General features: G+C 46.7%; 1 protein-coding gene across 7 annotated transcripts in view; it reads right to left on the bottom strand.

Annotated features, from left to right (window-relative positions):
- Snx29 (sorting nexin 29) overlaps positions 1-26,044 on the bottom strand; it is a 459,033-nt gene that overhangs the window by 384,688 nt on the left and 48,301 nt on the right. For 5 of the 7 annotated variants that reach the window (XR_012443245.1, XR_012443246.1, XR_012443247.1 and 2 more), the window contains exons 5-11: positions 22,941-23,121; positions 19,796-19,866; positions 18,375-18,623; positions 16,080-16,455; positions 8,423-8,541; positions 2,603-2,678; positions 658-740 (exon numbers count right to left, since the gene is read on the bottom strand). Coding sequence is in view for 3 of the 7 variants with exons in the window: in XM_074060013.1 (XP_073916114.1) it covers positions 658-740; positions 2,603-2,678; positions 8,423-8,541; positions 16,080-16,455; positions 18,375-18,623; positions 19,796-19,866; positions 22,941-23,121 (1,155 nt within the window). In the remaining 4 variants the exon portion in view is untranslated. Of the gene's footprint in view, positions 1-657; positions 741-2,602; positions 2,679-8,422; positions 8,542-13,467; positions 16,045-16,079; positions 16,456-18,374; positions 18,624-19,795; positions 19,867-22,940; positions 23,122-26,044 lie in introns of those variants that run through there. The other 2 variants (XM_074060014.1, XM_074060015.1) reach the window with 2 other exon arrangements.

The following is a 26,044-nucleotide window of genomic DNA, read 5'->3' as shown; positions in this document are numbered from 1 at the left end:
GGAGACTGAGGTAGGATGAGTTCAGATTCAACAGCCTGGGCTGCATAGCAAGACCCTGTCTCCAAAAGAAAAAAAATGTCAGGCACCAGTGGCTTGCACCCAAGACCAGGGATAAAGGTGTATGAGGCCAGTCAGAGAAAAAAATTTAGTGAGCCCCCATCACAACCAATATGCTGCAAGTGGTGGCACATGCCTGTCATCCCAACTACTCAGGAAGCTAAACAGGAGGACTACAGTCCACGGTTGGCCCTGGGCAAGAACATGAGATCCTATCTGAAAAGTAAACTAAAGCAAAAAAGTGCTAGGGGCATGGCTCAAGTGGTAGAGCACAGCACCTAGCAAGCATGAGGCCTGAATTCAAATCCTAGTACAGGGTGGGGGGGGTGAAAAAAAAGGTAGCTTCCCTTCTGTCTCAGTGCCTTTCCTCCTGATGCATATCCTTTGGAGGATGTGCACACTCTAACACCACAGCTAACCAGGATTCTGGAAGCCCACAACCACAAGTCACGGTCAAGTCCACAACCAGGTTAACATACTCTGACTTTATCCTGCGTTTGGAAAATCCACAGCCACACAGAAATAAGTGCCAAGGCACTGCTGTGGCACCCAGGCCCACAGCCATCCCCAGATTGTGGAGGTGGTGCAAGAAGTACTTACTAACTGTCATGGACTCTGGCACCGAGGCAGAGGGGAGCAGGCTGCTCAGAGGACTTCCTTGGCCTGGAGAACCAGCTTCCACACTGGAAAAGTAGGCAGAAGGAAGTTACACTCAGCCTCTGAAAACACACAACCTCACTGTTCCAAACACTAGCAGGCACTGTTGGAATTGGTTCATCCTCATTATTTGCAGGTTCCATGTTTACGAATTGGTCCACTCACTGAACCAATACTCACAGCACTGCTGGAAATCATTCTTGAGCACAAAATCTGAGTCACCCAATGGGCACATTCCCAGCTCGGTCAAACAAGGCTATGCTGCCTTCTCATCTCAGCACTGAACAAGCATGCTTTTCATGGCCTGTTTACTGCCACGTTTTTCACATTCTTGTGGGTTTTGTTGTGATTTTGCAATTTAAAATGTCCCCAAACATACTACTGTCAGTGTCCCTAGTACAAGAAGCCTGGAAATACGTGTTAGGCAAGCTTTGTTCAGGCATGAGCTTCTAGCTCCCTTGGCCACAAATTCAACATTAATGAGAGCTAACCAGTGACATTAAATAGGGACTAGCCATAAAACCAGATCATGTACTGACAAAACTGTGGTGACCAGAGGCTACCAGTCACCTAACCTAGCATTTCCCCTCAGCTCTGTGTGGTGGTCCTCACAACTCTATAGAACGTAACTGCGGGTGTGAAAAACAACTTCATTGTACAGCGGATCAACAACATGAAAAAATAACCCTTGTGTTCTTTGTGCAGAGGGGCCATCCTATGCCTCTGTGCACACACAGACACTGGCAACAAAACATCAACAGTACATCCACTTGCAGTTTAGAGCAGTATTTTTCCCTGGGCATGGTGGTTCATGCTGTACTCTCAGCTACTCAGGAAGTGGAGGGAAGAGGATTGCAAGTTTGATGCCAGCCCTGGGAGAAATTATCAAAACCCTAACCTTATAAACAAAATACAAAGTGTGGTGGAGTGTCTCAAGTGGTAAGAGTGAGTGCTTAGCAATCATGAGGACCTGAGTTCAAACCCCAGTGCCACCAAAGAGAAAAAAAGGGCTGGAGCTTGGGCATGGCTTAAGTGGGACAGCACTTGCCTAGCATATCCAAGACCCTGGGTTCAATCCCTAGTACTGCAAAAACAAAAACAAAACAAAACAAGTAATTCATTCATTGTTAAATTTTTCAAATGTTCTAAAATAGATAGCAAAAAATAACTTAGGTGACCATCCTTTCTGACACTGGACTGGGTGGAACAGCTTCTTCCAGGTGGTACCATTTTCAGAAGCCTGTCCATCTGGGTGAGACCAGCACACCAAACAAGGGGTAGACAGGAACCCCCATTCTAGAGGTAAGACCAAAAATGCAGATGGATATAGCCTTAGAACACCAAATTAAAACCATGGAGAGAGAGAAAGAAAAAAAAAAAAACAGAGCAACAAGAATGATGATAGCATCAAAACCTTAGTGACCAAACTTGACAAACTGACTTTGGGCCATTCAATTTCCCCTCAGAGTCCTTTGTTTGAAACAAAGATGGACAATATGCCAGACAATGGACCAAATGCTTCCCAAATATTCCATAATATCTAAGTGACCTAGATACTATTTAACACTAAGACTGGTAAAAGTTTAATTATAAATATTAACAAATATTTCAATAAAAAACGACAGGATGTACTCAGTTGTGACCCAAAACATGTGAAAAAGGACAAGTGGAATGTAACATGACATTTCACTGAGGCCATCTCTCACACAGCCTCTCTGAGGGAAAGGTGAAGCCAACCCTTAGAACCACACGCTCTGAGATGTGAAAATAAAATCTGAACGTGAACGTGATGTGAGGCCTTGCCCTCCCAGCTTTAGAAAAGAGCAGAACGCAGGGCTGTGAACAGCACATCTCAATACCAAAAGCAAGGTGGTTTCTGAACACTGACCTATACCGAATTCCAGGCTCCTGCAGAGCGTGGTCCTCCGGTCCCGCCCCATTCTCCAGGCTTCTCAGGGACACATCTGTGCAGAGAACAATCAGAGAAAGGGCAGAGGTTTATTTCCATTCCATGTCCTCCTTGTCACTGGCTCCTGCTACATCTCCCCACCTGTGCACTGGATTCTCACCTGCTGCCCGTTTCCTCTGCTCAGACACCATGATGACCTGCATCAGTCACTGATAGAAGGCCCTGCACTCCCCCTTAACCTGTGACCTCGCCAACCTTGAGGTAAGTGGGATTGTGTATGAAGTCCACATCCAGGTCAACCTCAGAATCGGGGAGTGGTGCAGCTTTCTGTCAGACAACCCTCTCCTGACTGCAGTGGCTGGAGGTGAACACTGGAGGGCAGCACAGTCAAATCACTGACAAGTCTGCTGTTTTCCACAGAAGTCGCTCACTCTGCTAAAGAGCATTCTCAAGAAGTGAGGCCATAAATAACCCAGAACCAAAGAAGTGAGTGACTGTCAGAAATGCATCAGCTACTGCTGGGCTCCTTCCAGGAAAAAGCACAAACATGAAAACCGCTCTCACCCAAGGGAACCCTTGCTCATTGTCAAGGCCCGCAGGGAAGCCCTGTGTCAGGGACAGGGGACATATGGCTCCCTCTGAACCACTGCTTCTGTCTCTGCCTACTTCACTCACAGCACCACCCAGTGCTGAACCTACAGCGGCCTTCAGGGACAGAAAGAATGATTTCAAGCTCTTACTACCTTACGTTCCACTCACCCCCAACACTTTCATGAAATTCTGTCTACTTCTCCTCATCTTTACTGCCTTGTATAGAAGTTGGTTTAAGGGTGCAGGCCTTGCCCTACTGCTGTGGCTCAGGTCCCTAACCCTAACTTCAACTCGGCAAGCTATCTAGCCTCTCCATGCCTCAGCTGTGAAATGAGCTGGCAGCAGTGTCTACTGTACAACATTTTAATAATGCCGGCCATATAACTAACTTTTACACTCACCAAAGATGCTCAAAGTATGTCAGCTAGCATCAACTCACTCCACAGTGAGTCTGGCTGTCTCGGGTCCTCACCCTCCCTATCAACTGAAATTGGGATGTGGCAGAACCTTTAAGAGGTGGGGCCTAGTGGGAGGAAGGTGGGTCACTGGGGAAGGCCCTGGAAAGGGATATTGGGACCTAGGCCCTTCCTGTCTCTCTTTGCTTCCTGGCCACCATGAGATGAGCGGCTTCCTCTGCCATACACCTCACCCTGATGTTTTGCCTCACCACACACCCAAAGGCAATGGAGCCAAATGCCCATGGAATGAAATCTGAGACCCTGAGCCAAAATAAGCCTTTCTCCTTATAAACTGATTCTATCAGTATTTTGTTATGGTGACAGAAAGCTAACACAATATCCACATCCTCTCAGTGCCACCTAAATTATCCTACTCTGCTCACAAGGTGTTTCTACTGCACTGCAGTTCAAAGGCTCAATAGCTCCTAAGGAACCTTCTGTAGCAGGTCACCTCAGTTCTGTCATCCTTCCTAACCTAACTGGGTCACAGATCTGACACCCTGAAGTGAAGCCCAGGCCTCCAAAACACATAGTGGTATGAAACCCACGACTGCAGTAGGGGTCAATGTCACGCACCTGCAATGCAGAGTTCACAAGATTCCCATCAGCCCTTTATAAACACGGCAGGTGCACACTGACACACTGGCACACAAGGCAGACTGTGTCACTCATCCCAAGGCCCTCTCTGACACAGGGACTACTGCTATCCTAACTTTACAGATGAGCAAGCAGATCCTGAGGGCTTAAGTGACTTATTAAGTGACAGAGTTAACAAGTGCAAGGCTCAACCCCCATCTGACCAGACAAGCCCTTCCCACTGTGCAGGTTCTCTACCAGCTTCCCTGAACCACATGCTTGTCCCTCTAACCTTCCAACACTGCTACCAATACCTCTGTCCACACTGTGACCTCTATGCACGTACCACTTCTTCCAATACATCCGTCCTCTCCCTGCAGCGTATTTCAGCAGCTACCCACCCCTGTAACCATCCACCACCCCCTCCGCAAAGGTTTGCTGAGCCCTAGCTGTGGGCCCATGTCAGGGAAGACATGGTCCTGCCCTCATGGATCTCAAAGACTAGGAGGAGTAGCAGGCATCATCAAGTAATTAATACATAATGCAAACGGAGGTTAGAGTTAGAGAACACAAGAGATTTGCTATGGCTGAGAACACAAGGCCCGGCCACGTGAGGACGGCCAGAGCAGCCTTCATGAAGAAGTGCCACGGAAGAGCAGCCTGAAGGGTGCACCAGAGTGAGAAGAAAGGAAGAGCAGGCAGAGAGGAAGGAGGGACGGTGGCTCCACTTAGGGAAATAGAAGCAGGCTGGGGTAGTCAGGGCACCAGGCAAAAGAAACAGGAAGAAAGGAAGATGCCAGTGACATCTATGGACATAGATGACCATAGTGAAGAATCTAGATTTTAGCCTAAGTGCAGTGGAAGGGCCTGAAGCAAGGCAATAATGCAATTTGGTTTATGTCCTAAAAAGTCACATTGGCTGATAAGACTGGACAACATAAGAGACAAGAGTAGAAGCTGACAGGGCTGTTGAGAAGCTGTTTTGCAATAGCTCAGAGATGAAAGGTAGAACAGGTAATAAAAGCGTTCAGAGGACACTGGGACCACTCACTGCTTTCTCCTTTACATCAGTTATTAACAAGACATCCCTGTCTCCTCCCTACATGTAAAACTCCAGGTGGAATCCACCTCCAGACCCCTACAGCCCACCGCCATGCCTGGCCCACAGTAGGAAAACAGGATAACCGAATGAAGAAAACCAGGAAGCCACAGGTCACATGCAACACATGTGAGGGGTAAGACCCACACAACACAGTGTCCTCACAGCCACCATGATGTCTTGATGTTCCCAAGAATTAAACTGCCCTCCAGACCTAGCTCTGACGTCAGCCACATGGAATCTCAGCGGCACATGTGAGCCCCTCCTCCACCTCAGCAAGCAACTTCAAGATCCAGAGTGAGCACAGAAATGAAGAGCTTCAGACCAGGGCTGCAAGTAAATCCAGGAACACCATCAGAACCTGGCATCTGCTGGATGGAACGCCCAGCCACAACTGCTTCATGTCACAAGTGATGGGTGCTCCCCTTGCCTCTGCTTATTATTTCTGCCGGGGTAAGAAAGGTTAGGAGTTCCTCCTCCCCTGCCCCTTCAGAAGTGTTGGTGAATTCACTTCAGTCTGTTGTAGATCCCAGCACATCCAGAGGGACTGATCTCTGGGTTCAATCCTTCATCTGCTCGTACAGGGTCTCTCTCAGGTGACCCTGAGCTGGGTCTCCCTTCTCTCAATCACTCTCTAACCCAGGACTCATAACTCCCATATGCCCCAGAGCTGCCTTTCCCAAGGTTCACAACGATGCCAAGTCTTTAGGTTTCCTTCAGCCCTCTCTCTCCCTCAAGACTTAGCTGCAAAGAGCACCCATGTCCCCAGCCAGTGGCTTCTCTTCTTCTCTATCACCGCTTTCTCTAGCGACCCCTGGTGGCAGCAACTGTAAGAGCACTTACATCTTCAAAGATGACTGAAAAATCTCCTAAGGGGAGGAGTACTCTGTGTGGAGGTCACACTGAAGGACAAAACAGCTTCTGGGCCTGAATGAGGGAGAACGTGGTGAGATGCTGAAGTAGGAGTCTACAACGGTGGCCACAAGGACATTAGTCAGAAATGGAGTGAAAGGAAAGGCATCTCGGGTAGAAAACGGTAGCAGGACCCAGCCAGTGAGGGAGGGCTGCCCTGGCAGGAAGACTGAGGAACGGGGCTCCAAGCCAAGAGAGACTCGGTGTACTTAGAGCATTCCAATCAGCTCACCAATTCCCCAGGGTCTGATCCCAAGCTCAGTGAGGCCCTGGAGTAAAGGGCCCTCTGGGCCCTTCCCTGTGCCCTGGCCCTCAGGCCATCACAAGCAAGGCTCCTGGAAACTTTGTACATTTAAAAGTTGGCGGGTTGGCTCACATATATCATCCCTGCTAAGCATTCTCAACACAAACTGGAACTCAGGTCCCATCAACAATGACAAGATGGAGCCTCTGTGTCTACAAGGCTGGCAACTGGGGAGATAGAGACTCACAGGACAGCCAAGTGGAAGGGGCCAAGTTCTCACAGGATCCCGGAGGCCAGCCACGAGCTACTGTCCTGGAGACACTTGTCTAGAAAGCTCAAGACCACCAGGCTCTAGATGACCAAATCTCAATGTGAATGGCACAGGAGTAGCCAGCCTTCAGGCCCAAAGGTCTGGTGGCTTAGGAAGGCAGCAGAGTGGTTCAAGTTGTAGAGCAACTGCCTATGCCTAGCAAGCATGAGGCCAAAAAAAAAAAAAAAAAAAAAAAAAAAAAAAAAATATATATATATATATATATATATATATATATATATATGAAGCGACACGGAACAAAGCAGTCTATTGCATGTGCCTTCCACCCCAGCAGTTGTCCCCCTGCTGGGGAACAGGTGAGCAGGTACTGAGTCCTAAATTGGAGGTCATAAAGTAAACATTCAAAACTTTCCAGGGGCCCAAGACACTCTTTGACCTCTGCTCTCCCCTAGCCGCCACCCGTTCTCAGACATTCTACCTACATGCTGTCACTGCACAGGGGACAGCAAGGTGACCATGCCCACACTCTAGGCCATCTGGACCAACAACAGTCTGAAGGTGTAGGAATTCTGCAGACTGGCCTGCTGGCACAACAAGGTTGACCAGCTGTCCCTCCCTGGCACTCAACCAAGGCTCAGTGAGGCTCCTAGTTGGTACTGAAGGTCACATGACTAAGATACAGCTGCTGGCCCTCTAACAACTGCAGAGGAAAAGGGAAGAGTGAGGATGAAGAGGGGGCAACGCAGACTAAAGCCCCTCTCCACATCCTGAGTCTCCTCGATGTCACCAACTGCCAGAGCTGGACTGAGTCTGACTGTACTGTACACCCATGGGCAGCCCTACCCATCTCTGAGCTCCAGCTCATGAGTGTGGGTTCTGTTACCAAGTGACAAGAACAGTTCATCATCCAGTTCAAATCTCAACAGCTTCCTGAGCAGGTCATGGGCCCTGGTTGAAATTTCCTAAATCAAGGCCCAAAGAATAAGTGCTTATTTCCTAGGAAAATGAAAAGTCAAGTTGTGCCAAGGCCCCTTGGGTCCAGTGGTGCAGGGGGTTAGGCGTCTGTGATGCCAAATGTGCACATCTCTGTGCCAGGTATTGTGCTGCATTATGGAACACCTACCCCAGAGAACAAACCAAATTCATCCACATGTTCCCCATGACCTGTTCTCACTAAAGAAGACAGTGAGGAACAAGAGACCCACTCTGTGGGGAGAGGCAAAAATACTGCCCAGTAACCAAGGCCAGCTCATACCTGAGACCAAGTGACTCCCTGATCCCAGGACTCTTCTGACTAGGTGCTGGAGTATTGTAGACAGAGCTCAACTACCTTCTCTCTTCTAAAAAGCAAGACAATGGCCACTACAGGTGGACAACTTTGACATGACCAAGTTCAACAAGCCACTGATAAAGAACCAGGCCCAGGGGTCCCTGAGAACTTGCCAACCAGTTCAACCCAACTCACCTGGCCAAGAGCACCTCTAAATTCTCCAGTTAAATAGGAGCCCCCAAGACCCCCCTCATTTATAAGTCCCAAAGCCAATACTGCCCTAAGCCCAGGCCTCCAGGCTTCTGTTCCTAGCTATGCAGGTAACTCAGCTAACCCCTGCTGGTTCTCAGAGGAAGGGAGAAATCAGGCCACACCCACCTGCTGGGCCATAGGAGCCCACTCCACTGACAGGGAAGAGGATGTCAGCATCGCCATGCAGCACCTGCAGCGGAGCCCAGCCGTGCCCCTGGGAGAGGCAGGTGTTCCCATCCAGCGGCCTAAGGTGAAAGAACAGAGCTGTGTGACAGGGTACAGGTGCCCTGAGGGCTTACTGGGCACCTACTGAAGCCATGCACCATATCACAAATGTTTATCTTTGTGGAGCTCACGGTCTGGTGGGGGACAGAGACATTAATCAAATATCCTGCAAGGTGTCAAATACAGCTCAGCGGTGTGGAGCAGGTCAGGAAGGTCAAGGAGACAGTCTTGAAGAAGGAGTTTGAGGGGCAAGATGATGGAAGCACAAGGGCCTGAGTGAAGGGACAAGAGGGCTGGGAGGGAGGGAACAACATATGCAAAAGACTGAAGCAGGAGAAAGCACAGCACAGCACTCTGGGCTCTCAATCAAGGTCAGTCACATGACTCTAGGCTGGTGTCGCTTCACTGGTTCTCAGGCTTTTGTGGGTAAAGGGACCAAAAAAAAAAAAAAATTGGTTCAGGTCATGTCTAGGTCCCTTCTAAGAAAGGAGGCCAGCTCAAATATTAGCCAGGCTGATATGACCTGTGACACTGTCATCTTATCTACAAAGATCAAAACTACCAAGTACAAGCTTTGTGACACTGAGCTAGCTCAGCTCAGCTTGAGGGTGCTCACCCACTGCTTTTGCCTCTGGGCAATCAGAAAACACGAATAAGTGTCAGGATGTATTTACAGGGTTTTGGTTTTTGGATTTTTTGGGTTTTTTTCCAAGTTATAGTGCAATTTGGCATTGGATGCATGAGACTCCTGCCTCAGCCTCCCAAGTGCTGGGAATACAGGTGTGCACCAGCTTTTCTTGAAGTTCTTGAAGTTTATAAAGTCACTTTGTAACTCAGTGGATAAAGAAGAGCGTAACAATACCAACTTAGGAAAGGAAGGAAAGTGTGAAGGGGAGGGAAAGGAGGAAGGGACAGGGGAAAAGATACTCAAATTATATGACCTGTCCTGAGGTCATCAGCCCCATCAATGAACCCAAGCTGAGGTCTTCCAAATCCATTACTGTGCCCTCCATGTGACAGTACATGCAGTTTGTCTTATTTTAGAGCAGAGACCAATAAACCTTTTCTATAAAGGGCCAGCTGGTAAACACTGAAGGCTTTGTGGCATTCCCTTCTGTACTAGTGTTTCTTTGCAATCCTTTAAAAATGGGTTTGGTCTGCCTGTGTGCACCATGTGCCTGCCAACTTCTCTTGATGGCTCATCCTGCTGCTCTTGGGCATCTCTGGCTTCTGGTCAGGTCAGACATTCAGCACTGAGAAGGAAGTTTACAGGGCATAATCCTAACAGAATTTTTTAAAATGTGTCTTTTTATCCCACAGGTAACACGATGAGACTCTTGGAAGCAGGGTGGGAGCAAAAGAGGAGCTGCCCCACCTATGTCCTGGCCCAGTTTGGGCCAAGTCTTAAGGTGAACTTGACTGTGCCTCTGGAACGTTAAAACCACCCCCTGAGTGTCTGATCTAGCAGCTGGTGACCAAGGGGATTGACCATAGTGGCGATCATGGCCATCCTAGGAGAAGGCAGTAATAGTGGCTGGTCCTTTCTCCAGTCATCCCACCAGCTCCAGGCAGGTGGAACTGTCTGCTTGTTTCTAAGACAATTCTTATCACTTCCCAGCAACACGTACGTGAAAGGCAAAGCCAAACTCCCACCCCGTGATGTTTCAAATCCAAGCAAAAATGGCCTACAAGGGCTACTGCCTCCCAATGAGTTGAAGTGATTCCTAAGGCAGAAATGGCCACAGAATATGGTACCTACATTTTTGGCTTAAAAACAATGGGCCAGGTGCTGGTGGCTCACCGCCTGTAATCCAATCCTAGATACTCAGGAGGCAGAGATCAGGAGGATAGTGATTCAAGCCAATCCAGGCAAATAGTTTGCAAGACCCTTCACAAAAAAGGGCTGGTAGAGTGGCTCAAGTGGTAGAGCAGCTGCCTAGCCAGTGTAAGGCCCTGAGTTCAAACCCCAGCAATGCCAAAAAAAATCACTTGAGGTGTTCAGAGCTGGAAGTAGAGTCAGTGGGAGAACATTTGCTTCATGAGTATGAGGCTTAAATTATACATCAGACAAAGGACTGATAACCAGAATATACAGGGAACTTAAAAAACTAAATTCTCCCAAAACTAATGAACCAATAAAGAAATGGGCATGTGAACTAAACAGAACTTTCTCAAAAGAAGAAATTCAAATGGCCAGAAAACACATGAAAAAATGCTCAGCATCTCTAGCAATAAAGGAAATGCAAATTAAAACCACACTAAGATTCCACCTCACCCCTGTCAGAATAGCCATCATCAGCAACACCACCAACAACAGGTGTTGGCGAGGATGCGGGGAAAAAGGAACCCTCTTACACTGTTGGTGGGAATGTAGACTAGTACAACCACTCTGGAAAAAAATTTGGAGGCTACTTAAAAAGATGGACATCGATCTACCATTTGATCCAGCAATACCACTCTTGGGGATATACCCAAAAGACTTACTCCAGAGGCACCTGCACATCCATGTTTATTGCGGCACTATTCACAATAGCCAAGTTATGGAAACAGCCAAGATGTCCCAGCACTGACGAATGGATTAAGAAAATGTGGTATCTATACACAATGGAATTTTATGCAGCCATGAAGAAGAACGAAATGTTATCATTCGCTGGTAAATGGATGGAATTGGAGAACATCATTCTGAGTGAGGTTAGCCTGGCTCAAAAGACCAAAAATCGTATGTTCTCCCTCATATGTGGACATTAGATCAAGGGCAAACACAACAAGGGGATTGGACTATGAGCACATGATAAAAGTGAGAGCACACAAGGGAGGGGTGAGGATAGGTAAGACACCTAAAAAACTAGCTAGCATTTGTTGCCCTTAACGCAGAGAAACTAAAGCAGATACCTTAAAGCAACTGAGGCCAATAGGAAAAGGGGAACAGGTACTAGAGAACAGGTGAGATCAAAAAGAATTAACCTAGAAGGTAACACCCACGCACAGGAAATCAATGTGAGTCAATGCCCTGTATAGCTATCCTTATCTCAACCAGCAAAACCCCTTGTTCCTTCCTATTATTGCTTATACTCTCTCTACAACAAAATTAGAGATAAGGGCAAAATAGTTTCTGCTGGGTATTGAGGGGGGAGCGGGAGGGGGTGGAGTGGGTGGTAAGGGAGGGGGTGGGGGCAGGGGGGAGAAATGAACCAAGCCTTGTATGCACATATGAATAATAAAAGAAAAATGAAAAAAAAAATGAGTATGAGGCTTAGTTCCATCCCCAGCGCCACAAAAAAAAAAAAAAAAAAAAAAACCAACACTGTGATGTTAAAGCTTAACTATGACGCCCTGATGGTAACTGCCTCAGTGGCTGCACATTTAGGTCAACTCTGGCGCTCTGCTTCTGTAAGGACTTTGATACCTACCTGTAGTAACCTTTTCTCTGGGTTGAGAGCATGTCCTCAGGGCACAGTTTCTGCTGTGAGGTTGCTAGATCAAGTGGGAAGGCAATTTAAAGGCTTCTGACTCTTTTTCTCACTATTTTCCCTCAGAGCTACCAACAGTCCTGTGCAGCAGCCTGGCCAGCTCCCTTACTATGCAGGTATGACCCTACACCCCCTTCATGCCTGGAACAGAGACCCAGCAGAGCCACCTGCCCCTCACACCGGGTGCTAAGCTGGGGTTCCATTAGTCCTGTCCTCACCTCAAGTCTTGGCCAGTGTGCTGACCAAGCTATGTCACCTGATTTCCTTTGCATTCACTTATCAACAGTGGGACACAACATTCACTCACGTATATACTTCTTTTCCAGTTGCTTTCCCTCTGCCTCCTTACTGGTGTCACAGAGCACATACAAAGTGGTATTTCTGTACCACTTTATGGTAATAAATAAAAAATAGCAAAGCTATTACTTTTTTTGAAGAAAAAGCAAAAAAGCAAAGCTAACATTTGTGGTTAAAAAAGAGACAGGAGGGATAAATGTTTCCTTCAGGGATCAAAGAAGTGGTTTAATTAACAGTAAACAGAGAAAGCCTAACTTCTGCCAATAGACATCCAAAGACAAGCAAGCAGCTGACTTTGCCAGAAGCTTTGGCAATCTACGCAGAGCTAGCTGCCTGTGGCAAGGCCACACTCCCCTGCACAACTGCTGTGTGCCAGCCTCTAGACCTTTTCTGGGAACATTAGCTTAAAACGAGAATCAAAGCATCACTCAGTAGCCACCTCATCACTTCTCTGCTCCTTCCCAGGCTGCTCTGCAGATGTTCACGCAAAATCCCCCGTAATGCCAGGGAGAGGCTGTCCACAGTGCATGTGAGGCCCAGGCCTCCTGGAGGTCACCCTGCACTGCTTTGTGCCCTCTACACATCACAATGCCAGCAGCCACCTTGGCTCACAAGCTGTCCTCCCCTTCCAGGCTCCTCTCAATAGCACCAAAGGAAAGGAGAGCAGAGACTATGTCTGAAATCACAGAACACATGTATGAACCAAGTCAGACGCACCCATCGCAGCCACAGAATGTAAGAAGCATGACCTAAAAGGCCCAGGAAAATGGTAGACCACATTATCCAGATACAGCTTAGATGTTTTTGTGAGGGCATTTTTTAGGTGACATTAACAGGTAAATCATCAGACTTTGAGTGAAACAGATTAGCCTGCATAATTATGTGGGCCTCATCCAACTGGAAGAAGGCTTCAACAGGAAAAAAGACTGTCTCTTCTTCAGAAGAAAAAAGAATGTTGCCAACAGATGGCCTGTGGACTTGAACTGCAACTCTTCCCTGAGTCTCCAGCCTACCCTGCAGATTTTAGACTTGCCAGCCTCCACAATCATGTGTGCCAAATTCTTAGAATATATGAAATGAAAGAGAGAGACAGAGACAGAAACAGAGCTAGACAGTCAGGGATAGAGGCAGAGTGACAGAGAGTGAAATCAAGAGAGGAGGGAACACACACACACATACCACTGGTTGTTTCTCCGGAGAACCATGACTCGGCAGGTCACCAGACTTAGCTTCCAGGCACAAAAATATTCATAGCCTACGAACAACAATGCTGCTGAGAAGCTATCCTAGTGGAGCTAAAAACAGCCTTATGCATGAAGATGGTTATTTCAAAAATGGTTAATACAAAAAGTAAAACCAAACAAAAATGTCAACAACTGGCCAGGAATGGTGGGGCACACGTGTAATCCCAGAACTCAGGAGACCAAGGCAGGAAGATTCCCAAGTTCAAGGCCAGCACCGTTTACACACATAGCTGTTTTCAGGCCAGCCTGGGCTACAAATGAAGACAACTGTCTCAAAAACAAACAAAAAAGCTGCCAATCTAAATATTCAACTCCAGAGGGGTGGGGGGACATGTTAGCAAGTCATGACACGCTGTAGTGGTGAGTAACAACTATGTTAGTCGGAGTTCTGCAGAGTAACGGAACCCATGGAGATATGGGTAGAGAAAAACAGATTTACGATGAGGAACTGGTTTCTGCAATTATGGAAACCAAGAAGCCCCATCATCTGCAGTCTACAAACTGGAGACCCAGAAAAGATGGCAGTGTAATTCAGTTCAGATCTAAAACCTGAGAACCAAGGGATCAAGGGTAGAAGTTCAAGTACACTGGCTGAAGACCAGTGTCCCTGGTCAGACTGGCAGAGAAAGGAAACAATTCCTCCCTTCCTTGGGTTTTCTTCTATTGAGACCCTCAAGGGACTGGGATGCCTGTTCATACTGGGGAGGGCGATCTTTTTTACTGAATACCGATTCAAACACTAATCTCAACCAGAACATCCTCTCAGACTCCAAAAATAATGGCTTAAACCTTGGCACTCCATGGCCAGACAGGTTGACCACCACAGCAACCATGGCAGCAGCTAATTGATAAAGCATGTAGAAACATGGAAGATAGCTGACAGTACAAATTCTACAGTACAGCATTTCTGAGCCTAACTCCCAGCCTGGCCAATTGCTTTGACAAATTTCAACTCTATGGGAATCCTGCTCTCTCATCTGTAACAGAAGGGGTAGGGGGACCTACCCATGAACCTCACAGGGTGGCTGCAATTGTGACACTAAAGTACCTACAGTACCTTGCCACACCTGGCACATCACAGATGATAAGTAAGATACTGCTATCTGTGTGAATGAGGACGGGCACAAAAATAAAAACAAAAACAGGCAGTTTCATAAGAAAGAAAAAAGTAATATGAAAACAACATACAAATCAGAAGCTTGGAGCTAGAAGCACACAGAGTCCCTTAATAACACCACCTTTCAGTCAAACAGAAAGATGCCTTGACGCATATTCATTTTACATTTCTACAGGTCTGACTGTAAAGTCAGCCATGATTAGCAGGGCACTGTGCACTAAGTGTAAAGGTGAGTGGCTTTCATGACAATAAGAATAAGACTAAGGCTGGATGCAATGGCTCAAGCCTACAATCCTAGCTACTTGAGAGGTGGAGATAAGGAGTATTGTGATTCAAGCTCCATGCTGGCTTGGGCATAAAAATTGAGACCTTATTCAAAAAATAACACACATAAAGCTGGGCACTAGTGCCTCACACCTGTAATCCTAGCTACTTGGGAGGCTCAGATGGGAAGATCATGGTTCAAGGCCAGCCCAGGCAAACAGTTCATGAGACTCCATTTCCAAAATAACCAGAGCAAAAATGGATTGGAGATGTGGCTCAAGCAGTAGAATACCTGCTTTGCAAGCACAAAGCCCTGGGGTGGGGTGGAAGGGGAAAGAAAAAGAAAAATAACAAAAGCAGATAGGACTGGAGGTGTGGCTCAAATGGTAGAGCACCTGCCTAGTAAGCCCAAAGCCCTGAGTTCAACCTCCATACTGCCACCAACAACAACAACAAAAGAAGAGTAAGACTGAGAAAAAGAGCTTCCGTAAGAGCTGCATAGAAGCAGTGGCAGCTGGTCAGCGCCATGTCACTCCATATGCCAGGATCTGTGACAAAGGCCCCACAAGCCTTTGAGTATCTCCACAATATCCCTGGCAAGAGCTACGGGAGGTGAAGAACCTCGTCCCACCAGTCCAAAGGAAGCCACATTGCAAGTAAATGAACATACAGGTTGTCTTAATCCTAAAAACCATGCTTTTCTGCTCTGGATTGTCCCTTGCATCAAGCCCTCTCCACAAGTTTATAGCTACAGCAGCTCCGGAGTTCCTGCTGCTCAGAGCCATGACTAGCAAGGCACTGTGCACTAAGTGAAGAGGCAAATGGCTTACATGACAATAAGACTGACACAGAAGTTACTAGCACATGACTCTTCTCTAGTCCCTGATTCCTTTGGAGTTTCCTAGGCTAATGTCAAATTAGATGTGAAGAAAGCCCAGTCTGAATATGAAAGCTGTACGTGCAAAGCACAAATTTCGAGGCACACACCTGGAAGCTACTGGGTACTAAGTACCCTCACATAAGTCTCCCTTCCCCTCTTCATGAATAAAGACCTGAAACATGAATAGTGCCCTACCAAATACAAACTCACTCTTCCTTTGCCACTGCAGCATAAGAGAAAAGTGGCTAGCATAACTCCCTCTGTTAGAAGCTCAAGTGAAACTTACTTCTCTGGTGACCCTGAATGGCTCATGTGCTTCCTTCCTGATGGGTTCCCATACACATCATACTCGTTTTCATCCACGTCTTCATCGTCAATGCTTTTCACATCCAGCTTTTGGTACCCAAACTCTCCATTCAAAGACAGAGAATCAATTTTCCATGAGTTGCTGCTCTGACTCCCATTGGAATTTGGCCCAAAGGGGCTTTCAAAGGCAGATATAACATTGACTGAGGAGCGGTCAGAGTTCTCCTCCGAGCTCTCCCCTGCCCCAGGTATCTTTTTCAAAACCTCCCCACAGTTCGGCTCATCTTCCTCGTCATCAAATGAGATAATGTTGGTCACCTTCTTTTTCTTCTTCCGCTCCTTTTTACATTTAGCATCTGGCAGAAGAAAAGATATGGTGTAAGAAAAAGTAGGCAAGACAAAAGGATGACCAAGCCAACTGACTTGTAGGTCAGGAAAATGCTCTACTTTTCTAGTGAGAAGTAAACAATTTTAATCCTTTAAAAACATCTGTCCACAGAAGACTGGGCAAAACTGATGTGGGCCTCTCCTCTGATTTAAATAAACCTGCCACAGGCATATATTGAAACTGTCCTCTCCAGTAGCCACTTTGATTCAAAGGATGCTATCATTCCTAACACGATTTTCGTTTTTGCATTGTGGAAAATGAACTCATGGCTGGAAGATGAGGCCGAGAACACGAGTTTGAGGTTGTACTGGGGTCACAGCCAAGAATCCTTCCATCCCCGCCAATGTCCCTCTCAGTGGACAGTACAGCTCCTCCACGTGGAGGACATCGTTTCTGTACTCCTTGAATCTGGGCTGGCACAGTTCTCTGCTTTTACCCACAGAAGGCAACAGAAATGGCAGAGTCCTAGAGCCCAGATGTCAGTAGGTCTCATGGCTCTGCCTTCACCTCCTTGGATGGCTGCCCTGACATCACTACCTAAGGAAGCCAGTGCGGCCCACCGGATGAGAGCCATGTACAGAACTAACGTCCCAGCACAATTACAGACATGACAGTAGGGCCATCTGTGTCTTTCCAACTCAGCCCAAGACAGCCTCAGTGAACCAGCAGAGGTTCCACCACGCCAATCCACAGAATCATACAAAATAGTAAAATGCGGCCATTTAAGCCACTCCCTTTTGTTGTCATGTGTTACACAGCAAAGGCTCAGTGAAACACAGGCAAGACTGCCTTGAGGATCAGAGCTAAGACAAGCCCATTTGCTCACCCAGCTTACATCAAGTTTGGCTGTGAGCACTTCATATCAGTCCACATAAAGGAGGGGCGATGTGGGGATGCCTCACCAGTGCAGCACAATTCTGAGGTCATTTCAAAAGCAGTCCAACAATATGGAACTGTACCAATTGGGAAAACAAATTTCAGGATCGTTGTCACACAAAGCCCTCTGTGGTCCTGTTTCCCAAGTCATTCATGTGGGATCTCTGTTCCAGAAAGAGACTATAGAACAGCTAAGTCTCTGAGCACCAAAGAAGCCACAGAACTCCGCATTCTCACCATTCTCAGGATCCCCCAGAGGACGGCCGTGATCACTGCCTTACGGGATGTGGGAAAACAGGACTGATATAGAAGTCCAAAATTTCCAATTCTACTGTGGCAACACCTTAGACTCCACATGCTTAACGTGTGCTAGGAACTACTTGCAAAATTAATCCTTACTGAACCAGCTTTCTTTTGCCTCCCCACAGCCTGGAGTCAAAGGTAACAAACTGCTCTTTTCCCTCAGGCCTCTACTTAACTGTCATCCTCCCAAAAAGGCACACCAAAATGTACTCACTCTTCACAGCCTCCCATGTTTGGCTTTTGTCTGTCCCCGTGTCAGAAGAGTAACAAGTTACTTGTATAACTTGTTCTCTTTAACTTTCCCCCCTCGCCCACCCCAAAGGAGACTGTGATCTAAAGGCTTGCAATCTGTCTTACTTAGCTCATTGCCTAGCACACAGAACACAATAAATAATGAATGAGTAGAAGAAGGAATAAATGACTGACAACTGATACAGTTGGCTTCCTGTGGCCATCACACCCCAACTTTCAGTTTGCTCTGACTCAGCTGAATGTTTTTCTATCCCCTTATCTTCACATATGTCCGGCTATCAGGGTCCTTTTATGGTGAATGAGGATAAAGCCAACACAAACTGAAATCAAGTCCATTAGATTTTCTTCCCCTTGGAAAGACTTTCAGCTGGTGAGTGGGTATCCCCTCCCCCAGTCATACTCTGTTGTCCTTTTAACTGACCCTCTGTGCCAGTCCAAGTGCCCACTCCCACTCACCAGCACTGACGTTCCTGGACACGACAGGCAGCGGGTCACTCTCCTGCTCGGGTTTGATGAGGATGGAGACGGCAGAAGAGGCTGTGATCTCCCTGAGGAGGCTGCTCATGCCTTGCGTGGACTCCTTCAACAAGGACGTCACATTCTGCGTGGACTCCTTCAAGAGGTCTGAGACCGTGGGAGCAAACTTACTTTGCCCGTTTAAATCCTTGTTGTCAATGTTGATTGCAAAGAGTATGGAATTCAGACCTGTCCGAGAAAGGGGAAAGTCTGGGGTGCTGCTGTCAGGTAGTCGTCACATCTCCAACATGGCAAAAAAGGCACAAACAACATAGCACATGAGAGGATGTATGTTCATCTTAAACATTTACAAAATCTTCACAAAACTAGGGTCTGCACACACCAGCTGTCATAGGAGCTGAGTCTTTACAGATTCCCTCCTTGAAGGTCAGAAAGACAAACAGAAACACGAGTCACCCAGAAGCAGATGAAGACCTAAGTCCTGCAGTCAGACTTCCTAGGGTTGAGCCCCAGAAATGCACGTCTTAGCTGAGACTTTGGTCAAGTACCTTACCATTTCCCTGTACTTCTGTTTCCTCACCTATAAAATGGAGACAGTGTTGTCTCCCTCACAGCATTCTACATGCTAAAGACAATCACTAAAACCACACAGCTCAACAAGCAACCAAAACTGTGTAGCAACAGCGTCACTATGATCACGATAGGCAGAAACTTACACTGGTATCCTATGGCCTACAGAGTAAACCATGGCCAAACCGTAACTGCCTCTCATCACGAGACAAGGCTAACACAGCCCTCACTATGTGGGACTTATATAAACTCTTAGAAGAAAACTTGTAAAAGGAAGCAATAGACAATTTGGAAGAAAGACACAGCTGCCCACTTTTGCCTGGTTGATTCCATCTTCCACCTTTAAGAGTCAAGTAGCCAATGATTTCTCAATCCACCAAATAGCATGGATCCAAGCCCTTCCTTCACATTGACAAATCTATTATTATCTCCTATGATTCTCTCACAGCCTTACAAAAAGCGACTGGAGAGCTACCAAGATTTCCACCTCTCAGAGGATAAGAGCAAAGGCTAACAGAACAACATGATTCAGACAATAAGGGACAGGGCCTGGATTCAAGATAGGGCTCCCACCTCAAATTCCCCAGCTCTTTATACTTCACCTGCCAAGCCACAGCCAAAACCCTCCCACTCCATGTTTTCTCTGCCAGGGTATCAAATCTAGATAAACAGACCCAACTTCAAGGAAGGACAGCAGTGAGTGACTCATTAAAAGAGTGACCAACAGGGAAAGTCACAGCATCCCTTGGGGTTGTCAGTCCACTCCCAGGCAGCCCTCTCTGCTCACCACGCTTCCCAGGACCCGTCATCCCTGGCCTGGCCAGGCTTACCAGCTGCCATAGTGGGAAGCATGCTAGATCTTTCTTCATCCATCACAAAAGACCAATCTTCATAAAAAGTGCTGCAAAGTGAAAGAGAAAAGGAATCCGTTCTTAATAGTGGCCTCTGTGTCCATTAGCCAGACAATTCCATGAGCTGACTCCCTGGAAAATTCTTGCCTAGCCAGTCATCCCAGAGAGGATATGGTATGTCTGAGGTCTGTGCTGGTTTAAACTTACTGATTATAAACAAAGGTCCAAATGCGCACATCTGACAACTTCCTTGTTGGTCCCAAGAGACCTTAGGCTTTAGAGGACTGAAACAGACATATGTAATGTTATTTATAAAGCAGCAAAGTAGAAGAGAACAGATGAGTGACTTCACTCAAGCAAAGTTCCCAAGAGATAGACAGGAAATCCCAACTGAGCAACAGGGCTCACCTGATTTAGCTAGTACAAGTTCAGAAAGAAAATACAGAACTCTGAGGCTCCATCAACCAGGAAAATCACTTACAATACCTGCCTGGGCTATAAACCCAAAAGCACAAGTTATCCCAGGAAAGAGGAGGAAGGCTAAAAAGGCCCATGAATCTAAGCAGCAACTGGGGAGGGGGTCAGAGAAGCCAACAGGACACATTCAAGGTGATCTGGCCAGTAAGTGGTAAGACCAAGGGCTTAAAAGCAGGTCTCCCAAGTCCAATTTCCAAGCTGTTTAAGGGATTCCCTGTTAAGCAGTAATAACCAAATCTCCTCAATGATACAACATCCCCACGGAATTCTAAATGAACGGAGTCAAAGCTCAGATTCAGTAAAGTCAATTTGGAGCTGAGTGGCCTACAGTTCAGTAAGATTGGAAAAATTAGCTGCTGACATGATTGAACACAACTAACAGAAAGAGAAGAGACACATCACTGTCAATACACTTACCCAGCAAACTGCCAGTGGGAGAATAGACCACAAGGTCAGACTGGCATTTCAGCCATTACCTGATTCTTGAAAGTGTGATCCTTTGAAAACAGAGCTAGCTCTCATTCACATAAATGAATTTGGCTTCCCCACACTGAGTTAAATAAGTGGCTAGTGATTTAGGTGAGTTCCACTGTGATTCTTAACTATGGATTCACTTCAACTTCCTTGTTAAACTCAACTTGGTACTGAGTATGAAATTCTGAACGATTCTCAAATAATCTGCTGGAAAGAGCTTCACAAAAATTCACCTAAGCAAACATAAGAGCTGGTGTAGTGGCTCACACCTATAATCCAAGCTACTCAGGAGGTAGAGATCAGTAGGATCAAGGTTCAAGGCCAGGTCAGGCAAAAAACTAGTGATATTCCCCCCTGGACAATTAGTATATGATAATAAAAATGAGGAAAACAAGTTATTGAGATCCCATCTCAATCAATAAGCTGGGTGTGGTGGTTCACACCTGTCATTCCAGCTGTGTGAAAGGTTTAGGTAGGAAGATCCCAGTTTGAGGCTGGCCCAGGGCAAAAAGGAAAAAAAAGATCCTACAGCAAAAGAGGGTTAAAGGCATGGCATAAGGCCCTGAGTTCAAACCCCAGTAGCACCACCAAAAAGAAAAAAGAAAAGAAAAGAAGCCAGGTGCCAGTGCCTCATGCCTGTAATCCTACCCACTGAGAAGGCAGAAATCAGGAGACCAGGGTTGGAAGTGAGACCCTATCTCAAAAAACCCTTCACAAAAATAGGGCTGGTGGAGTGGCTCAAGGTGAAGGCCCTGAGTTTAAGTCCCAGTACCACAAAAAAAAAAAAAAAAGAAAGAAAAAAAAGAAACATGTCTATTTTCCTGAACTGAAAGCAGGTTAGTGCTCAGGGGGTGCAGACATTCTCAGCCTCCCGATTCTGGCCCTGAGCAGCACACAGTGCCAGCTGTCCCATCCCTCAACCCTCCCATTAGATAAGGTATCACAGGCAACATCAAGGGGAGAACTCCAGAGAGCTCTGAAGAGCAAGGAGTTGCTAGCAGAGAGGCGACTGGAGAGCAGAAGAAAAAGGGGAGACCGTAGCCAGGGAAGACTAGGCAAGACATGAGATCAAGAGCCTGCATGGTGGTGCTAATGAGATCCAGCTTACTGCAGAAAGAGAAATGTCAGGGGGGAGCATGAGGACCTGCACACCACTGGTATGGAAGCTAGTCAAGGAACCCGATCAAGATTCATTACTGTCCTTGTCTCATCAGGTGGTATAAAACACGTTTAGTTCCCCATTCTCAGAGGAAAACTAACAGCCAGGGCAGAGAGGCCTCACAGCATCATGAGTACAGAAAAAAATGATGAAAAAATACACCAAGTTAGAATAATTTCCATGTAAATTATGAGCGACTTAAGCTTTGAAGCCAGTAGGTTCTACAGCATTTTCAAATGCTTTTAAGAACCATGGTTGACTTTCCCATCATTGACTCATTCTCCCCCAGTGCTGAGGATCAACCTACCTCCCGCCCTGCTGAGCTTGGGTGTGGCCATGTAACCTGGCCTGACACAAAGGCCCCACAGGCAGAAGCTTTACCAGCCAGTGCTCCCAACGACTTCCTTTCCTACCATGGCCTACACGTGCTCCACGGAGTCTCCACAGAGTCGGCCTGGGTCCCTGTGGTTAGCTCTGCCTGTGCCGACAGATGAGGCATGAGGAAGAAACCATGGTTGTTGCACAGCCCTGAGGTTTCTGAGGTACTTGTTAATGCAACTAACCTGACCTATACTGACTGAGAGAGTGAACTTTATGTTAGTAAATCAGGAAAAGAAAAACACAAAATGAAGTTTTTAATAAAAATAAGATTTTTTTCACCTAACTTAAAACTTCCATATTATTTTCAGTGAGTTTGGGAATTGAGTGAATGAAAGAATGCCAAATGAAAATTCCACAAAGTCAAGAGCAATGTGTATCCTTAAGACAACAGTCCGTCTGTACCCAAGCCTGAATGACAAAGAGCACTGGTAGAGTGCCATCTCTGTGGTGGCCCTTATAGGTGTCTCGTATTTATTCTCCCACCAAATGTCCCCACAGTACACCTCAACAGACTGGGGCTGCAGGAAGGTCACTCACCTGCCCCTGGCAGAGGGTGAGTTCAGGAGGACTAACACCAGATTCTCCCACCCGGTCCCTCGGCTCCACTGTCCCCACAGCCCAGCCCGCTGGTACCTGAGCCTGCCGCGGTCTGCCAGGAGCATGTGCAGGTAGCGCTCCAGGGAGTGCTCGTTGAGGGCGCAGCGCAGCCAAGCCCGGCCCCGGCCCACGTCTGAGGCAATGTGGCGCAGGGAGTAGAAGCGCTGCAGCTCATGCTTGTTGAGGACTTCCTTCACGTAGAACCAGAACACGGGCTCTGGAGAGACAGGGCAGTGGCCAGGTCACTCAGCCTGCAGGGACTGCAGTATTTACAGCAATGGTCCCTAGGCAACTTCTGGGATTGTAAAGGAGTTACACTTCCTTAGCACAGAGGAGCTGGGAGACACAGAGAAGTAGTCACAAATGAAAATGATCCCAAAGCTCACCATCCAGAGACAACAATTGTTGATTAACATTTTCAAGAACTTCCTTGAGTCTTTCTTCTTGTACCTTTCTTCTTTACACAAAATCACCATTTGTGGCAGGCTAAATTATGACCTCAAAGACATGCTTGTGTTAATCTATGGAACCTGTAAATGTTACCCTACACAGCCCAGGGGTCTTTGCAACTGTGATAAAATTAGGGATCTGGAAATGGGGGAGTATGGTGGATCATCCCTCTGGGCCAATATAGTAACACATCATCTTTAGAAAGAGAGCAGAGATTTGACTCAGAAAAGGTCACGCGAGCAGAGAAGCAAAGAGGATAATGGTGTAGCTACAGCCGAAGACTGCAGCCAGCAGAGACTAGAGCAGCAGAGGTGCCCACAGGATCTGACTCTGTTATCATCTTGACATTATCCCAGTGAAACTGACCTTGGACTCTCTCTGAGCATAACGGTAAATGTACATTGTTTAAAAGCCACAAACTTTAAGCCAGCCATGGTGGCATGTGACTGTAGTCCCAGTGAATCAGGAGGCTGAAGCAGGATCATTTGATCCTGGGATTTCAAAACCAACCGGGCAACATAGCAGCATTCCATTTCAAAAACCAAAAGTGAGCCACCAACTTTGCAGTAATTAGTTACCACAGCTATAAAAAAAATAGCACATCACACTGCGTGATGATATGCGCACGTATTAAATATAATTTTGTATCTTGGTTCATCTTTTTGTCTAGCTCATGAACATTTTCCTATTACAATTAAAAGCCTTCAGGACATAGTTTTGATGACTTCCCAGTGGGGGAAAACATAATTTAGCGTTTCTCTATTACTAAGCTATGATACAGAGCCAATTTTCCCTCTGTACAACAAAGAACATCTTGTATATAATTGTCCTCATTTTTAGTTCCTTGGGAGAATATGCTGAATTACTAGGTCTGAAGATGGGAACAGATTTAAAGCTTTAAGGGAAAGCTAAGAAAGTCTGTTGTTGTTGTTGTTTTTGGGGGGCGGGGGTTGGCTGAAGTTTGAACTGGACTTCTCACTGGCAAAGAAGGTGCTCTACCACTTGAGCCACACCTCCATCCCTCTTGGCTTATTTTGGAGATGGGGGTCTCACTTTTTGCCCAGGCTAGCCTGGACTATGATGATCCTGTTTTATGCTTCCCACACCCACCTTTTTTTTTGGCTGAGATGAGGTCTCACTCACTTTTTGCTAGGGCTGGACTCCAACCATGATTCTCCCTATTGGGGCCTACCTAGTAGCTAGGATTACAGGCCCAAGTCACGAACGCCCAGCTAGAAAGTTTTTTAGCCATGAAACAGTCGTGCTTATAACTACTGGCATCTCCTCAAATCCACCTTTCTTATCCACATGCACAGATCTTTTCACAGCTATAATGCCAGTGCACACCTCACTTTGTGATCAGTTTTCTTCACTTACAGTTGGCTCAGGCTGCTGATAATAAGGCAACAACAGCAGCTACTCTTTATGAGCATTAACTGTGCATTGGCAATGGCATCAAACACTTTACATCTGACCTCACAACCAACAAGGCCATCTTCACATCAAAGCAGGGCAGGTTGGAGGCTAGGTGCAGAATACACCCAGTGATTCACATTAGTAAGCAACACAGATGAATGGGAGCTCCGAGTTTACTGCACATCAGTCACATTTTGTCTGGAGAAATGAGGGGGCTCCGTGTCTTCAGAGTGAGCATATTAATTCACAGTATCTACTGCCAGACTCAGTTTCCAATCCAGGAGCAAGCCAGTCTCTGAGCCTTCTTTCCAGAAGGATGCAAAACACCTGCTCCAGAAACTGCAAGCCAGGTTAATAAGTTCACTGTAAAGTTTCATTTCAACTGAACTCTGGTCCACTGCATTTTTGCTGTGCTCCATGAACTAGGCGAGGCCATGGGCTACTGGGTAGAGACAACCGGGACTCACCCTAAGGTGCTTGCAGTCCATCAGACAGGACAAACAGGTGAGGAAGTCACCTAACTGAATGGCCCTAGGCAAGCCACTCAACTATGCTAAGCTTTGATTCCTGTCTCATAAATCCAAGTAGAGAATCACCCAGGGCTACTGGGGTAACTGGACAAAAGGGACGTACAGTGCTGAGCACAGTGTCTAGTCCATGATGACCAAGTGTGTGCTTACAACCACCTTTTACCAGAGGGCAGCTGGGTGGCTTCCTCTTCCTGTCTCTGTCAACACATCTAAGCATATAGGTACAGGTAAGTGTCCAAAGGTATTTGTAAATCAAGCCACCCTTTGGGATCTTTTAGAATGAACTTCCCAGGATGACTGACAAAACCACCAACAGGGCAGGTTCACACAGGACCAACCATCTCATGCCTCACATGTCACACTAATCCCCTTCCCAAGCTCATCAGATCATACAACTGTACCAAATAGCTTTGTTTTCACTCTCCATCTCTCTCAGAAACCAGGACAAGGGAATGTGGGCACAGCAATGACAAAGCCAGGAGCCAATGTGTTTCAAAACATTCAGACAGCCACCTGCATTCCCATCACATTTCAGATCAAGTGACTCTCACCTGCACTCAAAAACGAATTCACCTCCCTGTCCTTGAAAGCACATGAACACATCAGAGTGTGTTTTCACCTTTCAATTTTGCAAATTGCTTACTGCCGCAGAATCCTTTTAGAGCCTGTCAGAGTGATGCTGAGGATAAGAATTATCCCAGCAGAGTTCCACTTCCGCCGCCAGAATTAATGTGGTCTATTTAA

Source organism: Castor canadensis, chromosome 17, assembly GCF_047511655.1.
Source record: "Castor canadensis chromosome 17, mCasCan1.hap1v2, whole genome shotgun sequence".
NCBI lineage: Eukaryota > Metazoa > Chordata > Mammalia > Rodentia > Castoridae > Castor > Castor canadensis.
Note: the sequence above shows the minus strand (reverse complement) of the source record. Positions and strands in the feature narration are given on the sequence as shown.